This window comes from Nothoprocta perdicaria, unplaced genomic scaffold (genome assembly GCF_003342845.1).
Source record: "Nothoprocta perdicaria isolate Ctin4 unplaced genomic scaffold, notPer1 scaffold_16, whole genome shotgun sequence".
NCBI lineage: Eukaryota > Metazoa > Chordata > Aves > Tinamiformes > Tinamidae > Nothoprocta > Nothoprocta perdicaria.
Window position 1 is genome coordinate 1,258,396 of NW_020454760.1, and position 27,291 is coordinate 1,285,686.

General features: G+C 38.4%; 1 protein-coding gene across 3 annotated transcripts in view; it reads left to right on the plus strand.

The window, feature by feature from the left end:
• Window positions 1-27,291, plus strand: part of GRM7 (glutamate metabotropic receptor 7) — a 252,643-nt gene that overhangs the window by 155,898 nt on the left and 69,454 nt on the right. For all 3 annotated transcript variants that reach the window (XM_026035376.1, XM_026035375.1, XM_026035377.1), the window contains exons 5-7: window positions 820-960; window positions 13,836-14,036; window positions 17,737-17,876. In XM_026035376.1, coding sequence (XP_025891161.1) covers window positions 820-960; window positions 13,836-14,036; window positions 17,737-17,876 — 482 coding nt within the window. The remainder of the gene's footprint in view (window positions 1-819; window positions 961-13,835; window positions 14,037-17,736; window positions 17,877-27,291) is intronic.

The window sequence follows — 27,291 nt, forward strand, 5'->3', positions numbered from 1 at the left end:
CAGAAGTTTATGTACTCAAAACAAAATAAGCCTCAAAACAGGAGCTTCAGGTGTCCTCATGAAATTTCACTGTCGTTGGATTGTTTCTTTTCCGTGCTTTGAATATTGGAGTTGTGTTGTATGTTGCCTTACAGTACTGAAAACAATGTGTGGCTGCACTGAACAACATATATAACAAAACAGATCTCACAAATCTAAGCAGGGGACCTTCCCCCTTTAGAATGTCTAATCCAAGAATCGGATGAATAGCAGTGACTTACAATTGCCTCTTAGAAGTTTTGCTCTCTGAGTATATCTATACCTGCATGAAATCAAATAAAGAGGAAAGCATAAAATACAAGAAAGAGGTGGTGTGTGACCCACATGGCGAGATGAGACTGCACTCTTGGCAGGGGACTGGAGAGGTTAATTATAAAATTACCATGGCATCAAGCTCAGTCTAAAACCATCCACACAATGTAATTTATCTGTGTTCTTTATGAGTATATATCTAATCCACACTTACTGCTTATAATACTTTTTAATATTTATCTCTGTTTTACAGATATTTTACTTATTTTACAGATATTTTACTTATTTTACTTTATTTTACTATAAAAGCTCACAGTTAGTAGCAGAGTGATTTACTTGTAAGGTGCAGTTGATAAGATAAGAAGTACAGCTAATTTCCTTCCTTTCTGTAGTCATCCCTTGTGGATAGATGCGTACCGATGTGTTGTGTATTGCAGAGAATGCAAGCAGCATATTTGTTGTTCATGTTTTGGGAGCTCCTGTAAAGTATGAGCTAGGCCTCAGCTTTTTACTTGTCCCCTTTTCTAGGATTTGATGCCTATTTTACCTCACGTACCCTCGAGAACAACAGAAGGAACGTGTGGTTTGCAGAGTACTGGGAGGAGAACTTCAACTGCAAGTTAACGATCAGTGGATCAAAAAAGGAAGACACAGATCGTAAATGCACAGGTAATTTCTTTCACTTTACYCTTCTCATGCTGCTCTACGTGACCTGCATAGCTGATGCAAGGAGTCTTGGTCAGAGACAGATTGAAAAAATAAATTGAATTTTGGTAGGTTGTTGAGAAAATGGAACAGCAGCACCAGCCTTGCAGGACAAGAGCAGTAGTTGGAGAGAGACAAAATTACGTTCTTGTATTTCTTTTTCTGTTTGTGCATCCAGCAGGAAAATCTGTGGGGAAAAAAGAGTATTTTTTTTCCCAGAAATWCTTTTATTTAAATATAGGGTGGCTGGAGGGTGGGTGAGGGATATCCTTGTTTAAATAAAAGTACAATTTTATAAATTTTATCTTGTGCTTTTGAACATCTGATTTTTAAAATTTAGTGGAAATACTCCCATCAGAATGTATTAGCACAGGATTAAATGTTTAATTTTAGATAAAATTGTTGATTAGATTTTTATTCTGATTTTATTTAAAAACTCAGAGCTAAATATATTCTTGCAGCTTCTGCAGAGCAATATAGAAAATCCAGTGTCTGCGTTTGTAGCTTAGATCTTTCATAGTGTTTTGTTTGAGCACCATTGTTTTCTGATGACTATCGGGTTTGCTCCTCTTTTCCTCTTATGAGCTACCTCTTAACATCCTAAAATTTGAAGTATAAAATTTTCCAGGCAGTTCTGTTTCTAATGACAAGCAGATTCAAGGAATTTGTTTTAGTWAGGACACCGCTAACATGACCATGGAATTGATTTGGAGCTTCTCTTTTTCTTCAGGATAGCACGTTTTTTAAACTAGCTGACAATGTTACACTTCTGCTGAACTCAGTSTGGATAATAATTTTCTGTGAGATTCGTAAAGCAAATTAGGAATTCTTGCATGGTGTACCTGCAGATACTACCAGGTTATCTGGCTATGCTGAGAAGTCAGTGCTAATGGCATATGAAATATACCCAGGGATGTCTCAGTTAAGAATCTGGCTGAAAATTTTTCATTGAAACAACTGGATTTTCATGAATGTTTTGGTTTAATATGGCTGCAGCAATGTTAGGTTTTTAAAGAATTATGAAATGAGTAGCACCACTGTCCTTGTAATGCAGCATGATATAGTTCATTGGACTCAAGTATCAGTTTTGAAAAGAGATGACCTCTTCCTATGCTGCTTGGGCATGTACCTGCTATCAAACGGTTAGTAGAAACAGCAGAATAAGGAGTCAAACCAAGGGGATCTTGTCCATAGAAATATTTCTAAAACTCAAAAATTTGGGGAGTCTGTCCTCAGACTGCTTACTCTGTATCAAGCATTGATTTGAAGTGTAACCACTGTTAGTATGTTGAAATGGAATATTTTCTCAGAGTTTAAAATGTRGTATATGATTTTCAGACATAAAGTTTAACCCTGTTTTTGCCAATAATTTCATTCATTTTAAAGTTGCAAGTCTGGAAGTAAAAAAAGCAGCTTGCTATACTAATAAGAAAGAGACTGATTGATGCATGATGAGATGGCTCAATTAGTTCGAGTTGTGCATTTACAAAAACACTCCTACATTTCCCAGAGGGCTCCCCAAGCTTTATAATTACTTTCCTTAGAAATAGGCAAGCAGTTTCCTGTCTCCATGATCTGAATAGAGCTTGCCTTGACATTAAAAATAGCCAACAATATTACAGACTTTTCACAGGTTTTCCTTAGGGTTTACTGTAGACTTACCAGTCATATTAGTTATCTCCTGTATAAAATAAAGCCATTTTATTATTAAGTCATAAAATATCACAGTCCCTCCCCTCTTCATAGCAATAGTGTTGAATAATGGTGTTCCATTTTGATCAAAGGAAATGAGTTTATAGCACGATATATTTTGCTTTGGTTGAAACTTGATCAATAACTTCATTTGTTTTTTTACCTTGGCTGCTTTTGGTTTCAATTCATGGAGGGCAGTGGGAGTTCTCTGCATAGGAGCAGTGCAGGTACCGGTAGGAATATGTTACCAGTAAGTGCAGCATTTGGAGAACCCCATCTGAAGGTTGGAATTTGACTAGCAGTCATTAAAATACCTTCAAGATAATTGCAGAAAGTGCTACTGTTTATCTTATTTATCTTATTATAGAAGAGGGTGAATCCCTTGCAGTCTGTGCCTTCTGATGTGCATGCTAAGGTGGCATTCTGCCTTCCCTCAGCATAGCTGCAGCAAGTACTTGTTTTTGGATGGCTAGCCATTGAACTGGAGCATCACATTATAGCTAGACACTGCACCAAGTGACTTGCAGTGGCCTCGGACATCCCTCTACTCTTGTACAAACTGAAGTAAATTGTGCATCAGAAAAAGCATTAATGTTGAATTATATTGCCAGTATGAGATTCTTAATGTCCCACTGATGTAATAATATTATGAACGATCATCATCACTCTTTTTAAAATTTGATTGATAATTTGTAGTGCAGTGAGGTACTGGGCTATGGGCCATCAGTTTGACAGGAGTGGAGTTTGCAGAGTGCACGTGTGAGACGGGAAGCTCCTCCTCAGCTGAAGCTGTTGCACTTAATGATTCCCTGTTCACTGGGAAGTTAGAATAAAACTGAAAACATACTATTTTTCTATTAAATTCTGTAAGTTGTTAGGGAGGAAGYGAGCACTGACTTTGGTAATTCATATCAAAGAAGTCAAGTGGCTTCAGATTTGTATTTCCTGAGCCTGTGTGTGTGGTTTACGACTATGAATATTAGACATACTTGTAACAACTTACATCTGTTTAGCACATATTTTCAGAAAAGCTGTTTGAATTACATGTGTCTTAGTAAAAATGTTTTTATAGAAAAGAAGTAACATAAAGTAATTTTCTTTCTATTAGAGGAATAATATTACAGTTAATAGTTGTGATTCTGCGGAGAACCGTGCTATCTGAACTCCCCCCTTGCACAGTATTCCTCACAGAAATGAGCCTGTGTTTTGATTATGAGCTTGACAGAAGCTTTTGCATTAAACTAACCCACATGCTACTAATATTCTCGGTGCTTTGAGATTTATTGATGGAGTTGGAATTAGGAGATAATAAAACTTTTTTTTTCTTCATGTAAATATGTTACACACTGGAATGACCACAATTTTCAGAGATGGTTGAAATCAAATGTGCACTGCAGAATCGGTAGCGCTCCCTGGCACCCAAGCGTCTCTGTGCAGGCTGCGCTGCTGAGCTCCAGCCTGCCTGGCTGGTGACAGACCTTGGTGGGGGGCCACTCCAGCGCTATCTGCAGGTGGTGGCTGCCTCGTCCTGCACTGTCTGCTCAGCTAGAAGTGAAGCCCAAAATACCCKTGCTGGCCAAATGCAGTAACGCACAGCAGATTGGATAGCTTCAGGTGCATCTTGAACTGTTCTGAACTCAGCAGGAAATAAAAACATATAGCAATTRTGGGATACTTTACATAAACAGGCAGCTAGTTTCCTCACTTAACTCTGGATAGTGGTGATGAGCTTTTTATTTGCCTTCTGTAGATATGCTGGAGTTCGTTTTACTGAGAAAGCTCGTGGACATGGTTAATATTCTTTGTATCTAAATCTRTAAACACATTGGTCTGTATGATATTTATCACCAGTGGAAGTTATAATAGCAGTGTGTTTATATGTGAATATAAGTATTTCCTTCTGCATCARAAGCACCTGTGCTCATGAGTGGCATAAGGAGTGTTCCCTAAAGAGAAATGCAGTTACTCGACTGCACGGAGGTATCCACTATTCAGGGAAAGACCATGCACACAGAAGGCAGTCCACAGCAATGCAGGACTGAGTGAAAAGCAAATTGCAGCACTTGACTGTCTTCACTTGTTAAATGTAGTTTTTAATTCAAATAGTTTTACACATGAGGAGACTTAATGAAGTGATAGAAGTGTGATGTCACCTTGGATGTCATCTATCAGAATGTAGATTACTCAGAGCTTCTCTAATTATCTGCCAATGTAATCAGTCTGAAGATGATGGCTCAAGCAATGACTTACTCCAAAGAAAATGTTGGGGAAAAGCACCTGACAAGCAGAAGTAAAAGAAATTTAGCAAAGGGGCTTGCAAGACAGAATGTTGTGCTTAGAATTTAAATCGGAGTAGGAAAAAGTTGCAAAGACACAGATTTACTTTTGTGCGTAGTRTATTGGCTTTTGAGGAGTGTAGGTAGGAAGGGCGTGAGGACTCCTGTGTGTTTGGTTTGCTCGTGCGTACTGCATTGATAAATGTCTCTTAATGGCCTGGTTTAATTAAATTCATGTGCTGCACAAATAGGGAGGTGAACTTGCAAATTAGACTGTGCTGTGGGATCTGAGTGTGGGGCCTTTGGCTCAAAGACCATGGCCATGTTCATGTGGAAAAGTAACAGAAAAAGATGGAGTAAGGTGTAGGGACAAGGTGACGTGACCTACTCTGCCAGCAGCCTGGTTACTGGGCAAAGCTCAGGAAACCTGAATCAGTTTTCAAGTGTAAGGAGCGCCGATAAAAACCATTCTGAGGCCTGAATTTATTTCTTTTAACTGCAGATCCTAGCATAGTGATTCAAATTACCTTAAAAGAAGCACCTCTTGGTCTGCTTTGGCTACCTAAGGTGTCTCACGCTTAGTTTAAATCCGATATGTGGCCATGAGGCAGCAGCAGATAGACGAGCACTCTGGGTTACAGAGCGAGGCCTTTTCCCACACGTGCACATGCACTTCTGAACAACTAGTGCTCCCAAGTGTGTCGAAAGCTGAACGCAAGATTCACACGTGTCCTGCCTGTATCCCAGTGCGCTGCAGAGAGAACTGTTATATGTGGAGGGAAGAAAAGGTCAGATTTCCATCCAAAAAAGAAAAGGAGCAAGCAGTAGTTGTCATACATATTTATATTTGACAGGGAGGTTGTGTGCAACGTGTCATGCATCTGTCAGCGTTTCCTGTAACTGATTTAGTGTGAGAGAGGATTTACCCCTTGAAAAGAAAGATGCAATATGTAGCGCTCAGGGCTACACTTGGTCTGGATTTTCTCAAAATAAATGATGATTTTGAACTTCTGACCCAAATCCTCCCTCATRAGAAATGCATTATGCATTGAAAATGCTGGAAGTCCAAGTCTAGATGGCCAAGTTTTGGCAAATCACCCTGAATGTGAAACTGCACAGTGGGTCRTGAACATAGAAGTGGAGAGTTGGGAGAAGAAAACTCAGATAATTTGGAAAAACATTTCATTACATATGTTTCTCTTTGATAGTATGTTGGTTGTGTTTTTTAAGTATAGGGAGGCTATTAGCAATAGCACTTCCTTCTTCTCTTTCCCTAGCAGTAAAGATGGTTCGTACTATGAAGCCATATGTTAGAGAAAGAAAAATGAGAAACAAAAGATGTAACAAATAGCAGAGCCTGAGGATTTCAGAATATTATTTATAATTTGCCTACAACAAGTGTGCCTAGTGCATTAATAGATTAGCAAAGTGCTAGGAAAAAAAAAAAAGTTTTCAGAATGCTTTCAAAATTTCCCATCTCAGGAAAAAAACATATTTTCTGAGATGTTCCAAGCAACTTTAATGACATATGACCAATATCTAAAGCATTCTTTAAACAATTGCCAGAAGCCATGGTGTGCATGATTCACTTTTTATGAGGACAGCTTTATGATATTCATTGGAATGAAAATCTATTGGACTTCAGGGTGTCTGGAGATCTGAACTGTTAACACATTGCCATATAAATCACGTCAGAAAGAGAGACTAAAGTTAGACTGATTTTAATGACAGTATCTGAGAGCTGGGAGTCCAGCAAGTGTCCCCTTCGGAGCCTCTCGAGGGTCACGCTGACAGCTGCACGCGAATGGGCGCAGCCCGGCCCTGGGATGCAAGGACATGTCTCATCTTCCTTGCAAAGTTGCTTTCTGTCTGTGGACAGCAGTGAGGGGAGCAGGAGATGCTCTGGGTTCTCCCTAGCACCATCTTGCTGGTACTAGAGATGTTTATGGTGATAAATGGGCATTGTTGTGTAAGGGCTATGGCAAATATCAAAAACTGTGCAGGGAAAAAAAAATACAAAACCAAAAAACATCAAAAAAAAACCCACCACAGGTTGGGAAGGTTCCAAACCAACCATGGTCTGTTTTTCTTAATTTGCAGTTTGAAAAACTGTGTCCCTTGTTGAGGGAGGGGATGCTTTGATGTTTGTTTAGAATGAAAGGAAAGATTGCAGTTTTGAAAGGGAATTTAAGCCTAAATTCAGCCATCTGAAATGCTTGCTGACCATTACCTACATGATCATTACCTACACTTACYCTGAAGACAAATGTAGAACCATTAAGCCCCCATTGATAGTAAAACAAAATATAAATTGAAAATATGCTAACTGCAAAAGGTTACAAAAATAAGTAAGGCAGCAATCAGGGTCACAGTCGTGTTACATTCACTGYAAAAGCTGTTTTATGATATGGTAAACGCTGCCCTGACTGTGAAGTTTCCAAAACAACTAAATAAATAATTTTCTGCAGCTTTAATGGAATTAAAGAGACCTTAGGTGAAAAACATATTGCAAAATCACACAGAGGTTGAACAGTTCCGTCAACTGAGGGTAATTATCAGTCATTTTGGAGCACAAGACATCAGTCTGGAGCACAAGAAGTTCCGTCTCCAGGTGAGGAGCAACTTCTTTACTGTTAGGGTGACAGAGCAGTGGAACAGGCTGCCCAGGGAGGTTGTGGAGTCTCCTACTCTGGAGGTCTTCAAAACCCGCCTGGATGCCACCCTGTGCCACATGCTCTAGGTGTGCCTGCTTGAGCAGGAAGGTTGGACTAGRTGATCTCTAGAGGTCCCTTCCAACCTTAAATATTCTGTRAYTCTGTGATTTTTTTTGTATGTCATGGTGATATTTTTTTGCTTGCAGCTTAATGACATGTGTRTGTTCATTTCAGAAAGTWAATCTCATTTAGTGCTTCAGGACTTCAAAAATGTATACTTTAAATTCCTAAAAGAACCCTGCAATGGTTGATTCAACCAGCCTTGAAGAATTCACTCTTAAGGCAAACCAGTTTCATAGATTTCTAAACWCTATTATCTTTCTGAAGTGTATTTCTTGGCATTCCTTATATTTCTAGATTGCCAAGATGATTTGCCAGCAAAGCYCTTGTAGTCCAGGGAATGTCTCCTTGCTCTTTACTTACATATTCCTCTATTAACAAGCTGCATTTTTACCTGTGTGCCCAAGTATAAGATGGCTCCAGTTAAGGCCTTTGGGTATTTTGAAAAGTGCTGCTTTTTTTTTTTTCTTTTCTTTTTTTTTTTTTTTTTTAAACCATTTCTTGATGTCTGACTTCACTGGCAATTATTGCTACTTCATTTTCAGGTTTGTGAGTTAAAACTGTTTAGTGTCTATGGCTTGTAATATTGTGTTAGCTAGCATAGTACCACTTTTTGTGACTGATACTTCAACATTAAAGTATGTGGCACCTGCTACAGGTATTTTAATAGGAATGCTGAATACACAGAGTATATTTAAGATAAGAAAATGAGGTCAATTTTCTTAATCTAAAGTCTATTCTCTTACACATACTTATACCTGAGAACAGAAAGTATTACAGTCTCAATGATTGAGAAGAAAGCATGGTCTGACAAATGAAACTGGATATAATTTCCAAAAAGCTCGTTGTATGAAGGCAGATACAACTTCAAAATCTCAGTGYATCAAAGCAGAAATAGCTTCAAAACCCTCATTGCATCAAGGTTTTCTGGCAGCTGCTGTGGAATGGCATCTATTCCAACAAGACCCAACAGCTCCTGAAAACCTCTGCTTTCCCCATGACTTCTAAAGTTTATCCTACTTTCAGACCTGATGTGGCCAGTTCTAGGATACAGACAGGAAAGGTGAGCATCATTTAAAGCGTATAAAATTAAATCTTYTATTAACGTGTGTATTACAAATTAATATGATATTCCTTATTATGGAGTATTGTTACTAGTGGTATTGTGATTAAAAAAGTGTTGGTAGGAATTTCTGCTGCACAGGAATTCCTGCTGCACTATGCTCATTTTGACTTTAACTTCGATACTAAATTGTGCAGGCCGGTGCAGGACTGTGCTGTGAGGCACTACAAAAACCCGATGCCTCAAGTTCAGAAGAAGCGTTAGCTGTGTCGGTAGAGGTAGAGCTGGCTGTACCTGCTCTCTGGGGACTTCAGTGGGGATACTAGTGCCAGTAACAGTACAGCTTTATTTCTGCTTATCTCAGTATCTCTATCATTGCAAATATCTGACAATGCCAATTTAAATAAACTTCTTGGTTATAAAATGCATTTCCTGCATAGGAAATTCRTCTGCTTTCCAAGTGTGTCTTGTAGTGTGAGTTATAGCTCTTTATTAGAGCCCCAGGAGTCTGTAGAGCTGCTTTGATGCTGCAGATTATGGAGGAGATTAAGGAAAGGTTTACTTAATCGATGTAAAGATGGCACAAATGGCTTGCACCTGCACCAGGAAGAGTTACTCCTTGTTTCCTGAGACTGTCCTTCTACTTAGCAAAGCTTAGACTGGAAATTTGTCCTGTCCCAGAAAGATGTTCCTTTCTGATTAGCAGTCTGGAAATCTGAAGGTTCATTTGCTTTCCCTAAGAAAATTCACAGGTGGTGGTTGAAGGGTTTTGAGATAACAGCTTTTGTCTGTAATAAGAACTTCTGATTTAGAATGGGCTGGATAGATGACTGTAACTGCATAGTTGTATTACTGGATTTTTTATTTCTTTATAAAAATACAATACGTGGATTATATTGTAAGGAGGCTTGATTGTTGTAGCCTTCCTGTTTGAATTACACTATTTACTCCGGGATATTGTGAGCTTTTCTCAAGCGCTAGTGTTCAGCTACACTGAAATAAAAAGCTTATTTGAAGAAACCTTCAAACTTTATACCTCCTGTGTGTATAGCAGTGTCTATTTCATGAATGAATTTCTAGCAAGTAATATCTGAGGTGACTGTGGAGAGTCCAGAGTCTATGTCTGAAGGTCGGAGTCTCTWGTTTGGCCTGTGCTGGAAAGCCAGGAGTGCAGCAGGAGCAGTTGCGCAGGCCGAGTTTTCTATGTGGTCTGTGTAGCTGGTGGCACTTGCAATGTCGTTACTGCATCTGTAGGCATTTATATGTTATAAGCTAGTAATTGTAACTGTTAGATCATTGTTGTTTCTTTGTTCACAGGCTTTGGGTACTTAATGCTGCTAAATGTGCTATAGATGTATGAAGAGTATATATTTTTCTGTCAGTACTTCACCAGTTTATTTGGTACAAATAATAGCTTGTTGTTTGATACTGTGAACATTCTGCAATTTTTAAATTAAAGCTCTTGTTAATGATGACTATCAACAAGTTCCCAACAGTATTATTATTTGAGTTCTTTTGAAGATATGTTTAATCCTTCACTATTTGAATCTAATCTGGAATTCATCTAGTGTAAGCACCAATTAAGTGTCTTTTTGATGTTTGTCCATTGTATGAATGATATATCAAAAAATCATACTTCCAATATTATTTACACTTCCTACCATATCCCCCTACACTATGTGAAGATCAGTGATTAATCCAGAAGAATCAATAGAAAAAGATGTTGAGAAACTGCACTGTGAAAAAAAATGCTTCCAGCTCCTTTCTCCTGCAGAGGCATAAGTGTTGCCRTTCTGTAGAGAGGAAAGAATGACTAGGAATTCTTTAACTTGCATTTCATTTCTGTGTCATCCAAAGGAGGTCATACAAGAGGACTTCCTCCTCTCTCTCTTCTCACTGAACTGAGTTTGCTTTGTTTTTTTTGTTTTCTTTTCTTCCATTCTTTATTGCAGTATTATCCTCTCCAAAGTTTTGCCTGGAGCAAAAACTGAAATCCTGCTACTCAATCTCTTAGGAATCATGCTAATGAGCACTTGAGACTTTAGTAGGAAGTGAGGCTAAATTATGTCATCACCTTCAAATAGAACTTTTAGAAGCAAAAAATGTTCATGCCAATAAGTTGCTTTTRTGTTTCTTCCTTCTTCTGGCATCCATTTCAAATTCATGGAACAAAAGTACATCCTCTTGAAATTACTTAGTGTGCATGTGTTTCAGGTGTCAGCTACTTCATTGATGAAGAAAATAATGTTACTGTATGGCTCCCATGAGATCACCAGCTCATTTCCTTGTCAGGGTCTAAAAATGTAATATGGTCTTGTAATCAATGAGAAGAGACAAAAATAATAAAAAGGACTTGAAAGTGAATCTTCAAAATCTGGTAGCATTCTTGTTCTGCTGAATAAGTTGCAAATTAGGATTTCAGTTAAAATTGGGGAAGTTGAGAAGAGTGAGTGRTACAGGATATCTATATAGGTTGCATGAATGCAGTTTGGTAATTACTGAGGGAACCAAAGAAAGGGGAGAAGTGCACATAATTAAAGAGGTATGTAGATAGTGTGTATGTATATGGGAATTGTAKTTTTGTTTATTTCCAAGTAAATGATTTCTGGGGATGTATTCTCATAGAATTTCTGTAAGAAGTTGATGATTTCTTTGATTGTTTTTATTCATAATTCCAATYCACCATCTCTCCACCCAAATAAGAGAAAAAAGATTGATAGAGACTAACGTTATTGTGTCTTATCTTCCGATGAGTCCAGTACAAAGAGCATGCTACCTTAGTGCAGAAATTACGGCAAACGGGATTTTTCCTAGGACRTGTAAATTTGTAACCAGCCATAAATTGAAGTTCCTGGGCAGTAACTGTTTTAATAACAAATGGAACTTCACTGTTGAACTGTATATAGTGCATATGCACGTGTGTGTGTATGTATATAGCTATATATATATTTTTTGTGTATGCATGTGTATTTTATAAAAAGCTGGCATCACAAGAATTGTGCAGTCTTTCTAGATGAACTAGAGTAGGGTTAGGGCAGAGCTAAGGTGAGCAGAACTTGCTGCCAAGTGTCTACATCTCTTTTTGCTGAATGTGGTCTGAGGGAACCTCCATGCCAGAGTCTTTATCTTATCGTCGGAAAAGACTTGAAAAGCTTTGCTAGTACACAGACTACAGAATGATCTTCAGAATGATTTAGTGCCTTGAGGGACATCTCTGCTGAGACAGCCTTAACTGCTCTCTCACAAGAGTTTTCTGAAAAGTTTTTACTGCTTTGGAAGAATGCAGTGCTAGAATTTGGTTTTAGATAATAGATTCTGGTCCTGTGCTGGTAAAGCTCTAGTTCATTGATGGGGCAGGAGGGGAAATACAAGCATTTAACTTGAGCAGTGACAGGAAAATGGGCTTTTTTCCTTCATCGTGAGTTCTTGCAAGTTCATTAACAATTTGGTTTCCTTTTTTTACTGGTTTCAATCAGCAAATGGAATTCACTGTGCTCTATTTCAAATAAAGGATTATTTTTCTGCCTTGTATCCTCCAACTGAATGCTTACTTTGTTTGAAGATCTCCGAAATATTTGCAGGAAGTGATTTTTGTAGACTGCTGCCTTGGAGCTCCTTACAGTATCCAGACTTACAAGTACTTCAGAAAGTGATCGAGACTCATCTGAGGTTAGAAGAAAGTGTCACTTTGTAAATGGAACAAGTGGACTATGGTGTTGCAACCCTTAGAAAGTAATAGATTACACTTTTGCTGCTTTCATCAAAGCACCTCAGAACACTTAACAAATAGTAATTACGTTTCACAAAACCCTGGTGAGACAGGTAAGTATAATCACACATTTTGCAGCTGGACAGATTGAATCATGCAGGTGTTATCTGTCCAAAGTAAAACAAGTCCGTGGACAATTTCAGAATAAAAATCAAGGAATCCTAATTAACCCATTGTGCTCTGCCCTGGTAACCCTCTGAAAAGACTCTTCTGTTTGCTGCTTAATTGCAGAAGGTGCTGGTTATCTGCTCACAACAACAACAAAAGCAAGCTGCCTTGCTGCCTGTTTTTACAGTTATATCACCAGACTACTTTATCTTGAATCTGAGAGGGAGAGAATGTTTATGACACTAGCCTGTTGCTTAAAATACTTAGATTCACTTTTCTGTGACACTACTGTTGAGTTTTTTTAGRATCTTGTATATTTTAGTTTCTGTATGTTGCAGTTTTCCATCTGCAAAATGCTTCTCCTTTCTGAGATTTTTTATGTCTTGGCCTGTGAGAAGAGATCTCTGAGGCAGAGAGTTGGCAGTTTCTAACACACTGGGTGCAGCAGTAATGAAGGAATGATCTTGGAAGCATTGCTTTCCCCTGGTTGTTGTTGAGATGACATGAATGGTTAGGGTTCCAAAAATTCTTCATTGCTGGGATATTTTAAAGGCAGTCAGTGGATTCAGAAGGCTGTTTGAATCTCGGCAGGTGGAGGAGAAGGGGTGCATAGTTAATGCAAGCATGCTGTGCTTCCTGAGGTTACATTAATAGTAGACATGTTGGCTGAATTCTCCTGAGCACTCCTTGGGTTGCATCTGAAGTGATTCTTTCTTCCCTCAATCTGGCTACGGCTTTCAATTAGAGACTGGGATTTGAAATGGAACAAAACATCAGACTTTAAAATACCAGCTGTGCTTTATTTTTAATACTTTCTTCACTCAAAGACGTACTTTGGGAACATGCCGAGCCCGTGTTTTTTTCCTTTATCTAAGATGGTCCCTGTAGATTATAGTTCTGAGTTTGCAAGTACAGTGGGATTTGTCTTTCTGGATTATGATAATTAACTTTAAAGAATAAGGATTGATAATTCTGTTATCAAGAAATAAATGCCTTTTYTTTTCCTTTTCTAGTGAACCCATAACTTTGTATTGTATTAACTAAAACATGCATTTCTTAAAATGTTCTCAAAGAGAATTAATTTGTATTTGATATTAGGAAAATATTGTTCCTAATTGTACTACTGTGTGTTATGTGTGTTTGTTTTTAATGTACAGGGCAGGAGAGGATTGGCAAAGACTCCCATTATGAGCAAGAAGGGAAGGTTCAGTTTGTGATCGATGCTGTGTATGCGATGGCGCATGCGCTCCATCACATGAACAAGGACCTTTGTGCCGATTACCCRGGCGTCTGCCCGGAGATGGAGCAGGCAGGAGGCAAGAAGCTGCTGAAGTACATACGCAGCGTTAACTTCAACGGTGAGCTGAAAAGACTATTTTATCAGTAGCATTTTGACCAGTGTAAGTTTTTCTCTATCGAATTTTYGTCTATTTATTTATTTGTTTAATTCAATTGGAAGTTTTTATTGTTTCACTAGAGTTTGTGGTAGAAGACCGTATTTATTTAGTGTCTCTTTGAAAGCCTGGTATGGCTTTACTTGAACTAGATGTTTTGTAAAACATTTCAATTTTGCAGGATCCCAGGTAGCCAATAGGCTACTACAGYGCAAAGATAGAAATTGCTGCTGCTGTTTTAGAATATTTCCAGAAGACTTTGATTTCCTATAGGTGAAATAGATGAATGAAAAACTTCAGCTTGTTTGTGATTAAATATTTAAGCCTAGGGTCTACTTAAGCCCTAGAAGTTTGTTAGCAGCACATACATCATATATCTATATTTTATTTTGTCTTTTTTTGTCTTTTTTTTTTTTTTTCCTCTCCTTTTTATTCACGTTGTTTCCATTACTTGGAGAAAGCTAGCAGGACAAGATCTGGTACCCTAAATGCAACTGAGCTTCATGTTCAAGACAAGGGAGAAGACAGCTAAAGAGACAGGTTCATTTGTTTAGAATCAGAACTGTGTGATTTAGACCAACAGGCTGTGGAAGTAAATGCACAAAACCTTCTGGGAATGAGGATGGGAGAATTTTTCTTTACAGCCACTTCTTTTGTGTCCACTGATGCTTCCGCCATTTGCTGTGTGGCATTGATAGTTACAATGCTAGCCCTCCCTTCTATACAGGTCAATGGCTTCCACTTACTTTCCTCTGCCTTGCACTGTATGAATCAAGCCTAAGTACTGGCGAATTTTCTTGCTTCTGTGTGTTTTACTGAAATTTTATTGGCTTCATTAATACCCATGGGGGAGATTCACCCGAGCTCAGCTCCAGAGTCACCAGAGCAGGTCACTCATAGCAGGTAACATTACAAGCAATCTAATGTTGTTTCCCCTTCGTAAACCTTGCTAATGTGGGTACCCAGGGGCTCAGTGCTCTGCTGTGAGACACAGACCCTGGATTTAACTGGAGGCAAAAAGATAGATCTCCAAATCTATAGCTAAAAACAGATTTTGAAAAGTAATGAAAATATCCTTCGGAAATGGCTGAGGTAGCCACTGATACCAATTTTCACAAAGCAGCAGCTTGTGCAGACATCGCCTGCTCCGTGGTTGACACGGAGGGGCCTCCAGAGCAGCCCCCGGGGACACTGTGTGAGGCTCCAGGCCTGCAAGGGTGAGCACTGAAGGAGCGCTGGGCCTCGGCCAGCCACGCAGGCCACGTCCCGCCCGGGACGCAGCAGCCTGTGCTCTGCTATAGCTGCCTCAGCGCCTCCATAGATACGTGTGCTCAGCATTAGGTTCCTGAATTTTGAAAAATTAGGCCCTGCCCTCWCAGATTCTTGCTTCATTTTACTAATAAACATCTTTATTAATATAGTAAAAAATAATAATAACATACCAATAGGAACAGCAGGATTTAAAGGTAGGAATAAATCTGGTCTGTAGTGGTCAAGTTTGGTCATTTTTGTYAGGGATATTTTTCCTTTCTGTATAAATTGTCTTATGAATGGCAAAGTGTATTACAGGAGATTTTTATTTCCTCCTCCGAAGGAAATCGCTTAACTACATCTTTTAAGATGAATAGTCTGAGAAAGTCTGAGTTCTACTTTCCTGATTTTGGAAGGTTATTATTAAAAAAAAAAAAAAAAAAAARAAARAAARAAAGCTAAAAGGGATGAAGATTACATAGAAGTACGGTATTAGTACGGTATTCATATATACTATTGTACTTTCGCCATTTTAATATTTAAGAACGCTCATACATTATCATCTCTAGACAGCTTTTGCATATAAAGAGAATGGATGGTCATTCCATCATTTTATTAAAGCTGAGAAATAATTTGTGAGAAAATAGGTGCCCGGCTAATTTTGCATACTGTTCAGCTGCTAAAATTGGTTTGCAGCAACTGATTTCCATACTTGTGTTTCTTTGGTCAGCATTTAAAAAGATTACTTATTTTTCTTTAACTGAGATTACACAGCTTCCTGGTGTTTTTCTTTGGTTATATACAGGTGACTCATGGCCAGCACAGGGCTCAAAGAAGCGGTTTGATTTTTAGCAGAGAAGGAGAATGATGGCAAAAGTGGTAGTTATAAACCTTTTATTTTCCTTTGGCAATTCACTGTTGGGCACTCCCTGGGTCCCTAGTTCCCTCCCTGGGGAAAAGAACCAATTTCTGTAAGTGTATTTTCCAGGGGCAGAGCTTAGCTTCTTTTGTCACATTGGTGGGGTGTTGTAATTGTACATGTGTTTGTGTATCCAGGCTCAGTGCTGTGCCATAATCCTTCTGAGACTGTGGAGAGATATTCAGGGAGACCTACTTCTTTATCTGATCTCCGAAGGACTGTAGAATAGACAAGGAGCACTATACTAGAGCTAGAATGGAAACTATGCTAATTCACTCCTTCAAATCTTCTTTCACATGCTGGAATTCAATGAAGAATGGGAATTGTGAAGAAAACTATAATCTTAAATTTCAGTGCTACTACAGAAGAGATTTTTCATTGCTTTGGGGAAAAGAAAGTTATGGGGTAGGAGGAAGCTTTGTATATATGGGAGCATTGTCATAATTTTCARTCTTGACACAATATTACTCTACCCTGCTGAAACCTGTATTAATATATCTTGAGATAAGTGTCATTCTTGAAATTTTTACCTAGAGCCCTGAGAAAATACAGCATTGCTTTGAATTGTCATTTAGGAAAGGTTCACTATTGCTATGGTAATTAAAATGAAGATTTTCTGGTCGTAACTTTCTTATCTAAGGAATAATCTTGTAATGAAGTTCAGTTATCAAAGTGCTTGTGATCCGTGGACTTACTTTGCCCTTGGGAGATCCAATTCTGTGCACTGTATTTGGGTACACTGGAGGCTTCACCTCCCACCCATCAGCRGTGGAGGATGGCAGATCCTGATCCTGAACCAGTCCCGAGTGAAATACTTTTCAGCCTGTATCAGTGTCACAGAGGATAAATAAGGAAGTGTGCAAGGAATAATCTTCCTGTAGTTTACTCTGTTCTTTTCCATCTCAACTGCATGCTGATTACTGGAATAAGAACATATTGTGGAGGAGGAAGCTATTTCTGGATGCCAGTCAAGATTCACCAGACCTGGGCTGACTTCTGACAGCAGTATCTTTCAGAAACAGATGGAACATTTTCTGGGGAAAAAAAAAATCATTTAGAGGCTCCATTCACGGGCATGATTTTCACTAAAGAACTCCCTAAGGGAAGAAGGATGGGGAAGAAGACTGGAGGTCAGGAAGAAAAGCCTTCTCCTGTTTCTTGCTATAYGTGAGGTTAGAGTGAAGTAAGGCTGATCTAGCTTTGCTTTGTTTTATTTTCAGTAGATTTGTCAGTGCATTTGGGTAGGATCATTAATCACAGAAAGAGGGCTAGGATTATGCCACAGTGTCCTAGTGTATTTATTTTAAATGGCTGGGCTGATAGATGGCCGTTGCCTGAAACACGTTGCCAGTCTGAAAGCTTTCAACTGTGACTAAATAAATAAAACAGATACTGTAAAGCTTTGGCTTTTCTTTTTTTTTTTTTTTTTNTTTTTTTTTTTTTTTTTTTTTTTTTTTTTTTTTTGGTTGGTTGGATTTTGTCTTCCTTCCTCAGGCAGTGCTGGCACTCCAGTGATGTTTAATAAAAATGGTGATGCGCCAGGACGCTATGACATCTTTCAGTACCATACAACGAACACCAGCACCCCAGGCTACCGGCTTGTTGGCCAGTGGACAGATGACCTTCAGCTCAATGTGAGTCTCTCTTATTCAGTATTTGCTTTTCTTTGCCAGGTACAATGACTAAGTGGTATTTTGTAACCATGCAAGAATTAATACATGAAACTACTACTACTATTACTTCACAACTATAGTATCTTCTTTTGCTCCATTRTGACATTTCTTGTGCTGACTACCCAAGCTCTTTACATTAATAGACACGTCAGATGATTATGCAGATTTTATTACTTTTGCATGTCTGATGTCCTCAGTTGCCAGCTAGGAAAATGACAGTAATGCATTGTTGTTTGAAACTAATGGACTTTTATTTTTAGATGATCTTCGGTTTTTCTAGTTTTAGAAAAACAAAGATCAGACATTTTTGTGTCACTCACTGTTCCTGCTTTACTTTTATACGTGTAGCAAAGATAGCCATATGAATGAGGTAGTCCTTCTGTAAACATGTAAGAAGAGAGGAGCAAAGACCGCAAAATACATGGTTGGTGACCAGGTGAAAAAAAAAAAAAAAAGAAAAAAATGTTACTGCTAACAAAGGGAGCAAGAAGCCTTCTGCAGCTTCACCCAGACCAGAACATTCTGTGATAGGTCCCTTGCATAGGTCTCTGGAGATTTGAGTTYGCTCCTTGGTCGTAGCACAGGCTTCCTGCTTGACTTTGTGCAAGGCCTTGAATGTGTTGAGAAGAGGTGCCAGTTTAACCTTACAGTTATTTGACTTTTTGTAGATGTTGTTATTAGAGTACAGAGACCATATTTTTGTTTTGGTTTAACTGAGAGCCTGCTTAGAATCGAGGTATTCCTAAAATGAAATGACAGTTGCTACAGAAGATTTTCTTTCTCAGTTGATGTCTACCTGARGTTATACTAGAGGAATTTGCCTAGGAGGGCAACAGTTCATTTGCTGTGTTAATTTCTGGTGCGAGAAGTTTCCTGTTGAGCTTTATCTAAGGAGAAGAGATCCTTGGGTGTACTATGGCTCTTTCCCTGCCTGTGTATCTGGATTTCTCTTGGAAGGAAACCACTTTGGAAGGAAAAAAGAAAGACTGGTGTGATGATGGTCCAATCCTGCCACACAGCCAAGAGATGATCAGGATATACCTGGTATAGCAAGTTTAACTTGTGCTTCAGTTCTTTGTACATAAACATTTCATTGAGACGTCTGYCTACTAGTCCAGCTATGTAGCTTGTCTTCAGGCTAAATGCTATTTAGGTAGATGAAGTATGGTAATTTGAGGTATAAAAGAAGTTGGAACACTTTCTCCTTCTACTTTTAATGTATTTGTGTCTTTTGTTCAATGAAGTCATTGATGTGGTTTACCGAAGTCCAGTTTTCAAGATAATATTTTCTTCTTAAATTCTGATTCATTTTGATTTGTTGTGGGGTGTTTTCATGTTTTTCAACTTGAGGTGTTTTATTTGAGACAAACTGTTGCATTAACTTTGCAATTTACAATTCTTTTAGCAAAAATATTAATATTTCATTAAGTAAATACTACTTTACAGAAACTACTCATCCTGAATCATTAAAATTTAAAACTAAATTAATGGAGCTTGATTTGTATTCCTGTTGTAGTGTTAAATGTTTCCATAAAAAGCATACTTTTTTCACCTTTGTATCCTCATGTGGCTAAAATGTTCTATCGGTAGCTGAATCTCTCACAGTGACTTCTCTTCTATGCACTTACAGGTCTTAATTTCTCCTTGGAATTCACACGGGGATTAGCATTATTAAGGTAGTCTAAACACATAGTTTCTTAACAAAAGTAATATTGTGGAGTTTAGAGAAGCTTCCAGAAGTTCCCTACAACAGCCAGTGCAAATCATAGATACTGTAAAACATGAAAAACTGCCATAGGCTTTAAGTTGTCTTTGGTAAATATTGTTGGAGATAATACTTCATGACATTTTTATTGAGTTCTTATTTCTTTAATGCTGACACATAGTAGGAAAAAAAAAAAAGGAAGAAAAAAGAAGAGAGAGAGAGGAAGAGAAAGGATGATTTGGTGAGAGACTGCTRATTTTAATTTAGCAAATGCTGAAGAGATATTCCATTTTAGAAGAGACTCCTCTTGGGCAGATCTCTTAATTCTGTGTGTTTCACTTTGCTCAGTTACCAAAGCAAAAGTTGTACTGCACTATCACACAGTCAAACACTCCATATATCAAAGATGGTAGGTAATTAAGTGCCRAAGGCTATCAAAGTTAAGCAAAGTATTTGTTTCCTTCTCTTCTTTATCATCAKCTTTATTCAAAGAATGAGCAAGAATGTGTATTTTCATGTAAGTACTACTATTAAATCCTACAGTAAGTCTAATCTCAGTGTTATACTTTATCTTCCCAGATATATCTTTGAGTGTGAGGCAGAAGTAAGGGGAATAGGGACTGATTATTCTTGATATTTTTCAGATAATAACATTATGCACATTTTCCTCTGTATTTTCAAAGTAAAATCAGAAGTTCTCAATTTCTACTGTTTTGTTGCATGAGGCACTCACTGGATAAAATGAAGACATCTTTAACAACCTTTATTCATAAGTCTTAAAAATATGCCGTATCACTTTGTTTTCTTTTTCTCAATACTAGCTTATGTGCCTGATTTTATGAAATGGTTGAATCTACATTGGTATATTTGTCTGTCTTGATTGCTTCTCCACATCACCTTTGCTTTTTAATGCCTGGCAGAAATGTTCAGAAAATGCAGAGGAGGTTGTTCTGTGTAAATACAGAACCAGATTCTGATCTGCCTTCAACAAGCTTATATGTGAAGTGTTTCCTCTGAGCAGAGCTGACTGAATTTACACTTCTGTACCTGAGGTCAGAAATTGTTCAATTACCAAGAAATATTTTGTGACTTTTCACTGCAAGAAATTCAAGTATGTAATCACCATATTTCCTTTTTGCTTCATCTCAAACAACCTAATACAGCTATGCCTAGCACTCAAGGCATGATTTATTGACAATTCTGGCTGTATTTCATAGATATCTACACAAGGATAAAATGAGCAGATGTCTAATTTTAAATAGTTTGGCCAGTATTCCACTGAAAAAGATGTTGCAGTAGTTGTTCTCTCTGCAGTGAAGTTGTGATTACAAGAAATCCATCCTCCTACTGTAGAAGGGCATGGAAGAGCATGTTCTGTTTCTTTCTGTTTTATGAAAATTATGCAAAGATCTTGCCAGCCCTTTTTGGCCCCTGCGTACAGATTTACTATGTGATATTTATTCTTTGCTTCCTGCTATAATTTGAAATGTTTTGCCTTGAATTCAGGATCAGAAGTTTGGCCAGCTGCATCCTTACTGAAATCCAGTATCTAGACCCACAGCACCTGCCTAGTAGCAAAGATAGTGCTGATTCAATTAGACAATAAAATCATGGTAATGTTAACATCTGAAAACAGGTCTGTATTTTAGTATGCCACTACTGAGAGGATACTTGTGTATTAAAGACATCATTCCAAGGAAAAAGAAATATATTGTCCATACTTAGTTTTAAATTGATCAGGAATACATACTGTTAAAGCAGCATTTTGGAGTGTCGGTGCGCTTACTGAGATGCAGAAGGTACTTTAAATGTATCTTAGCAATGTCTATGGTTTTATTATATTTTAATGCATTAAAAATACCATGATTTAAACTGACATGTTCAAGCTACATGCTTGTAGATTATCTATTTCTTTAAAAGAGGAGGAGAAGAAATGTGAATAATAAGAAAGTCTATGTTGATTGTCTTCCTCAGTGGGTTGTCATTCTGTTGAACTGGTATGTTTTTAGATTACARGGGTAATCTTACAGTTTAACTTCCACTTCACATTTTTTTCTACTTGTCTCAGTGATGGCATACACATTTTTCCCAAAAAGCAGCCAACGTTTGTGAAAATACTTCAGAAAAGCAGTTTTTCATGAGATCATCAAGTTTCAGGCCACCTATATGCTTACATTCTTTTGCCCAGAAGGTTATCCTTCATTATGGCTRCTGTTTAACAGTGTGTTTTAGAAGCAAGACATGCTACCACCAAAAAGGAGCACATTTACCTGATGGAAGGTTTGTTAGGGTAGCAGGTAATTTTTGTTTGGTTTGCTTATCAGTTTAGTATTTTTTGCAGTACTTGAATCACTAACACAYGAGCTGTTGAAGCAAGAGGGAGATGGTTCTGTGATTAAAGCATGAAGATAGAGTGGCCAAAAGATGGGACAATAAAGACCCATTGGACAATCAATTTTGCTTTCAGTTTTTTATAGCATTATCACTTCTACCTCCTTTATGCATGTGACATATAATTGCAAAATCCTTGTTTGTAAGTGTGTATATATATACATATTTTTGTGTGTATTCATATACATGTGTGTGTTTATGGATGGATATATACACATTCACAGACTTCTGCAATGTCAAATCTTTGTGCTTTGCATTGGTTTGCAACATTCGAGAGAGCTTAAGATCGTAGTTTGCATGATCATTACACCAAGATGGGTAGAAATTGATATCAATTGACTTTCCCATTTCAATTATTGTTACATAAATTGGCCCTTGTAGTGTCATTTCACATTTCTGCTACTGGCTGTAATGAGTAGCTGGTATGAAGATAATAAATTTATATTAYAACGCTGAGACTGAAATCTTGTGCGATGATAAGTTGACAGGAGCTGTGCATTGCTCTGGTGTATACAGGTTTGTGAAATAAATTGAAAAATGAGGTCTGAATGTTACTTAAAATTAAGATTTTAAGTAGTTATATATTAGTATGTTTTGTCTTATATGTCAGTGCAGTATCTTGAGCATTCACCTGATATAACCAGTTATGAAAATTACCTCAGTTTACATTTTTAATGGCCAGGAGAAGAGCAACCAACTGGGCAAGCAAGAGGTCACATCAGTGGGGAGCTTTGCCCTGAGGTTCTTTCTTGCTCCTTACCAGTGTCACAGCAAATAGTCATTGGGAAAAAGTAAGGAGTGGTCTCACTTTTGTGGTCATAAATGTCTAGCTTTATAGAAATTATTTCACAGAATATGCACTGCTAAATGCAAATTCCTTTCAGAAAGGTCTGCAGACTGCTGTCAAAGTTCTTTGGTTTTCTTTGGCATTTGTGAATGCATTCTTCATCAGGCCCTCAGCCAAATTGTGTGCAAYCAGTCAAAAATGTAAAGGTGAATAAGTGCATCAGTGTATTACTAAAATTTATCCTAATTACATGTTTAGGTTTAGCAGGTTACCAACATGTCAATGGCTATAGTGTATACATTAATAATAAATGTTGTTTATTTGTTTCTGTCACTAGATTCTATAATCTTTCATTGCTCATGTCAGCTCTGGCTGGCGTGAACACCTTTAATTATCTTAACTTGCAGAATTAATTTTTTCTCGGCCAACTGGAAGGGAATTTTTCAAACCACTGGCCCGCTGAATGACCATATGCTAATTCCTTAGTCTTCAATCATATGTCTAAAATGTGTACTAATAGGCAGCAGGACTGAAATCACCAAAGTCCTGATCTCATGCTGTGGTTTCAGTCTGACTTGGTAARTTCTCTTGGAATAAAACTGATGCAGACTGTAGTACCACATTCATTTTTGATGCGTTAGGTTTATGAACTGCTGCAGCAAATACATTTTTTGCCAGATAAGGGCAAAACCTGAAAATACATGGCAGCAGCTGTGTGAAACATACAACTATTGCTCTGCATCACATAAGAGACCTAAGCAATTTGTTCTAATCTGTCAATAAGTGCAGATAATCACATTAGTACCAGAGTTTTCTTAATAAAAAAATCTCGACTAACGCATATTGTAAGCCAGAGAATGTGGTGTCTCAGAACTTTATTCAGGGTAATTGTGCCATAGAATTGTCATATAATGCCAAATTAAACCAAAAAACCTTGGGAGTAGCACAGCGTTGAATGGATTAATACCCAGATATATGTAATAGAAAGCTGGGGATTGGTTTCTATTACTTTAGCAAATAGTTTTAATGTATCCTGCTGCAGCTATGCTTAGTGATATGCTCATCCTGTGTAATTGTCCTGAAGCAAGATATTACATGAGATGAATCAGAAATCCTGCCAGGATGTCTTTTTTTTTTTTTTTTTTTTTTTTTTTTTGGAAGAAAAGGGTAATTTAAAGAGAGAATTCTAGCTGTAGGAGACTTTGATATGGCTAGGTGTGAATAATACAAGAGAATGGAGAAGAAAAAGTACGTCCTTCAGTCACCTACATACGTAGCGTTAGAAAATAATTCACAAAGAGAAAAATCAGACCAGTCTGGACCTGTTTCCTGTCTGTTACTTGCCATACCTTGAAATACTAAAAACTGTATTTCTTAAAACRAAGAACTCTTCAGTATCACTGTGTCATAGTACGATGAGCTTTCTGTGTAGATGTTTTGATGTATAGTTAAAGCTTATACCTCATATGGCAATGGCTCAGATTTAGGATTAAAGATGTGAAATGTCACTTCCTCTGACATAGGGATCAATGTTCAGATCCATTTTGCCTAGTTGGTAAACGTGTACAGTATGAGCTGTACAACCATAGGCAATGCAAAGTGAGTTAAGCTGTGTCAGCTTTGGGCAGATCTGACCATTGTTGGAATTTTTGTGGAGATCTAAAAGTCTCATAAGGTAAAATGTCTTCAAGGATATAAATGCTTAAGGAAAATCAGACTGAGAGCTGTGAAGAAAAAATTAGAGATAGATAGAAGGCATATATGACTTCACAATTGCCTCATTTTACGTTATTCTCTTAAATAGCCATGAACCTGTAGGCAGTCAGACTTACGCTCTGAGAATGAGTAACATAAGAAATAGAAGGTCAAAAAGTAAATAACTTATGTTTTTAGAATTGATTATGTTTCTTCTCCTACACATCATCTTAAATCCTTTTTTTTTTTTTTTTGGAGAAAGTCTAATGTATGTGTGTCAGCAAATATATTTAAGAGCAAATATTTGCTGGAACTTTTGCAGATAGCATGTTCGGCTGCTTTTGGTGAGGGCATTAATGTCAGCTTCTGCGTTGCTGAAGGTGTAACACCTGAAAACTCTCCTCTAATATCTGAAAATCCAAGAATGTGTTTTGATATCAGATGCCTGTTGTTTGCAAAAGTTTGTTCAGCTACGTAAAGCGAAATACAGTTTGAGCTGTTTGTTTGCTGGACAAGCAAGTACCATGCTATATAGCCATCCTGTGAGTAGAAAGCAGAATACAACAGGTCACACAAAAATGTCTGAACATTTGACATTTTGCAAATATGGGTCATGAAATCAAGTATACGACTGTTTTCCAGTTAGGCGAACTGTGATATTACTGGACTTGTGCTGGATGCAAGAGATTTACTTTGTCTTCATTTTATTTCAGTTAAAGACAGATTTTTAATTGGTATTAACTATTGTGCAGGGAAACTCTCAGCRTACCTACCAGATGCATTTTTGTGTCTGATACCTTCCACTTCCTCAAAGGGATTGTGGGGACAATCCTAGACATCTCAGCCCCAAACCACTCAATTTGACACTGAAAGCAGTGTGAGACTTCCTAGTAACCTTTGTCTGCCCCCACATCAGCTGTAGCTTTCCTGCAGACTTTCAAAGAACCCAAATTCTCACTTTTCTCACACCTTGTTGTGTGGTTTTAGGGAACCCACCCCTAACATCAGTTACAAAGGTGCAACGTCAGTTACTACTTGGCTTCAATTTAAGGGAATTTGTTCACCTTTAATGTAACCAAYAAATGACTTTCTTTTGGAGTGTATAATCTTTAATGACAGAGGGTTGCTATAGCAGCTTATCTCTTTGTGTCTCATCCTTGCTCTGGCAAGGAAAGTTTGACAGAAAATATTATCCTTATTTTAAGCCCTTGAGTTCTAGGGAGAAGATACGATGAGACAGGAACAGCAGTGATTAGCCCAGTAAACAGGGCTAAGCCAAGGTTGGATGCTACTAAAACATGATGTGTCTGAAAATGAGATTCTAAGATGTATCAGCAAAACAGAGTGATTAGATTTCTGCTTCCAGATCAAACAAATTTAGGGTTCTTTTTTGCCTTTGCAACATATATGTAATTTGGGGGAATAAATGGGCTACCCCCATAGAGGGTCATGTCTGAGAAAACTCAGTGGCACAGCAATAGGAAAGCTTCAAGTGCTGGTATAGATTTCCATGTCATTTTGGACAAGCATCAGAATTGTTCACTGTCCCAGTATTTTGTCACTAGTGATGAGAAACCAAGTGCACATAAAATCTTGTCAAAATACACTTTCTCCTTACATATTTTGTTCAGCAGTTAAGATTTCTGGGGTTTTCATTCTTTGTGGCATTGACAAAGAAGAAAGAGATTCTGGAACATAAAGCCTTCCAATACAGCACAGAAAATGACAGTACAGGGAAAACACATTGACTGTTTAGTTTTGTTTTTCCCAGCAGTTTTCTCTGTGAATAGTATCTACAGGCTATCACATGGGGATTGGCATCAGAAGCTGCAGCTACAGGGCACCCCTTCAGTAAAAGGTGAAAGATGCTTTTTGCAGAATGTCTCAGTATTTTGAAAAGGGCATGGGCTCAATATTCTCTGTTTTAAGGTTCTTGAAACAGTTCCAGAGATCCAGTTGGAGGTTTAAATACAATTAAACCTACTGCGTGTGATGGATGCCTTTACTGTATCTTTCATCCCAAATCCATATGCTGCATATGACTGAGGTAATTATTAGATAAATGCTGTATATCCAGAGAGAGCAAGCTTGGGCTTGAACCCTTTTGGCTCAACTCCCCATCCTCAGCTCTAATTGGAACTGGGGAATGGAAGGAACTGGGAAACTGGGAACTGGGGAATGGAAGGGCCTATTCCCTTCATCGCCAGCCCAACCCTAGGAGGCATCTGTGCTGCGGCTGCTGACCAGCATCACGCAGCCGCTAGCACGTCCCTGTGCCTGGCCAGCCTTGGGGTCAGAAGGCAGCGGCTCAAAACAGGGCACTGGAGGAAAGGGCTCGTGGMAGCTCCTGCCCCTGGGCATCGTGCTGCTGCTGGCCGAAGGGCAGAGCCCCGGCCTTGGCTGTCTCCTCCTGCCTCTGCCTTGTGCTAGCGCTCATTTGTGCTTGCTACTGACTACAGTAAGGAGCAAAGGCAGCAGGAAAAAAATACTGTCAAAGCGTGGGCAACTTCCCTTCATTTGCACTCCCTGGACCAGCCCCAGCACAGAGGAGGAGGGCAGCGTGGCTGGCCGGGGCGCAGGCTGTGGAAATTTGTGCAGAGCCTTCATGACCGAAGCTTCCACCAGCGCTCGCTTGGGACGGGCCTCGTCCCGTCGGGTGCTGGTGCTCGATGCAGCGCGAGCGGGGAGGTAGCGGTGGCCGCTGTCCTGCTGTGGGTGCGTGGCCTGTGCGGCTCAGCCCCGCTGGGCTGCACGTGAGCGGGGGTGCGGGCACGTTGATGGTTCAGTCTGATGTGTTA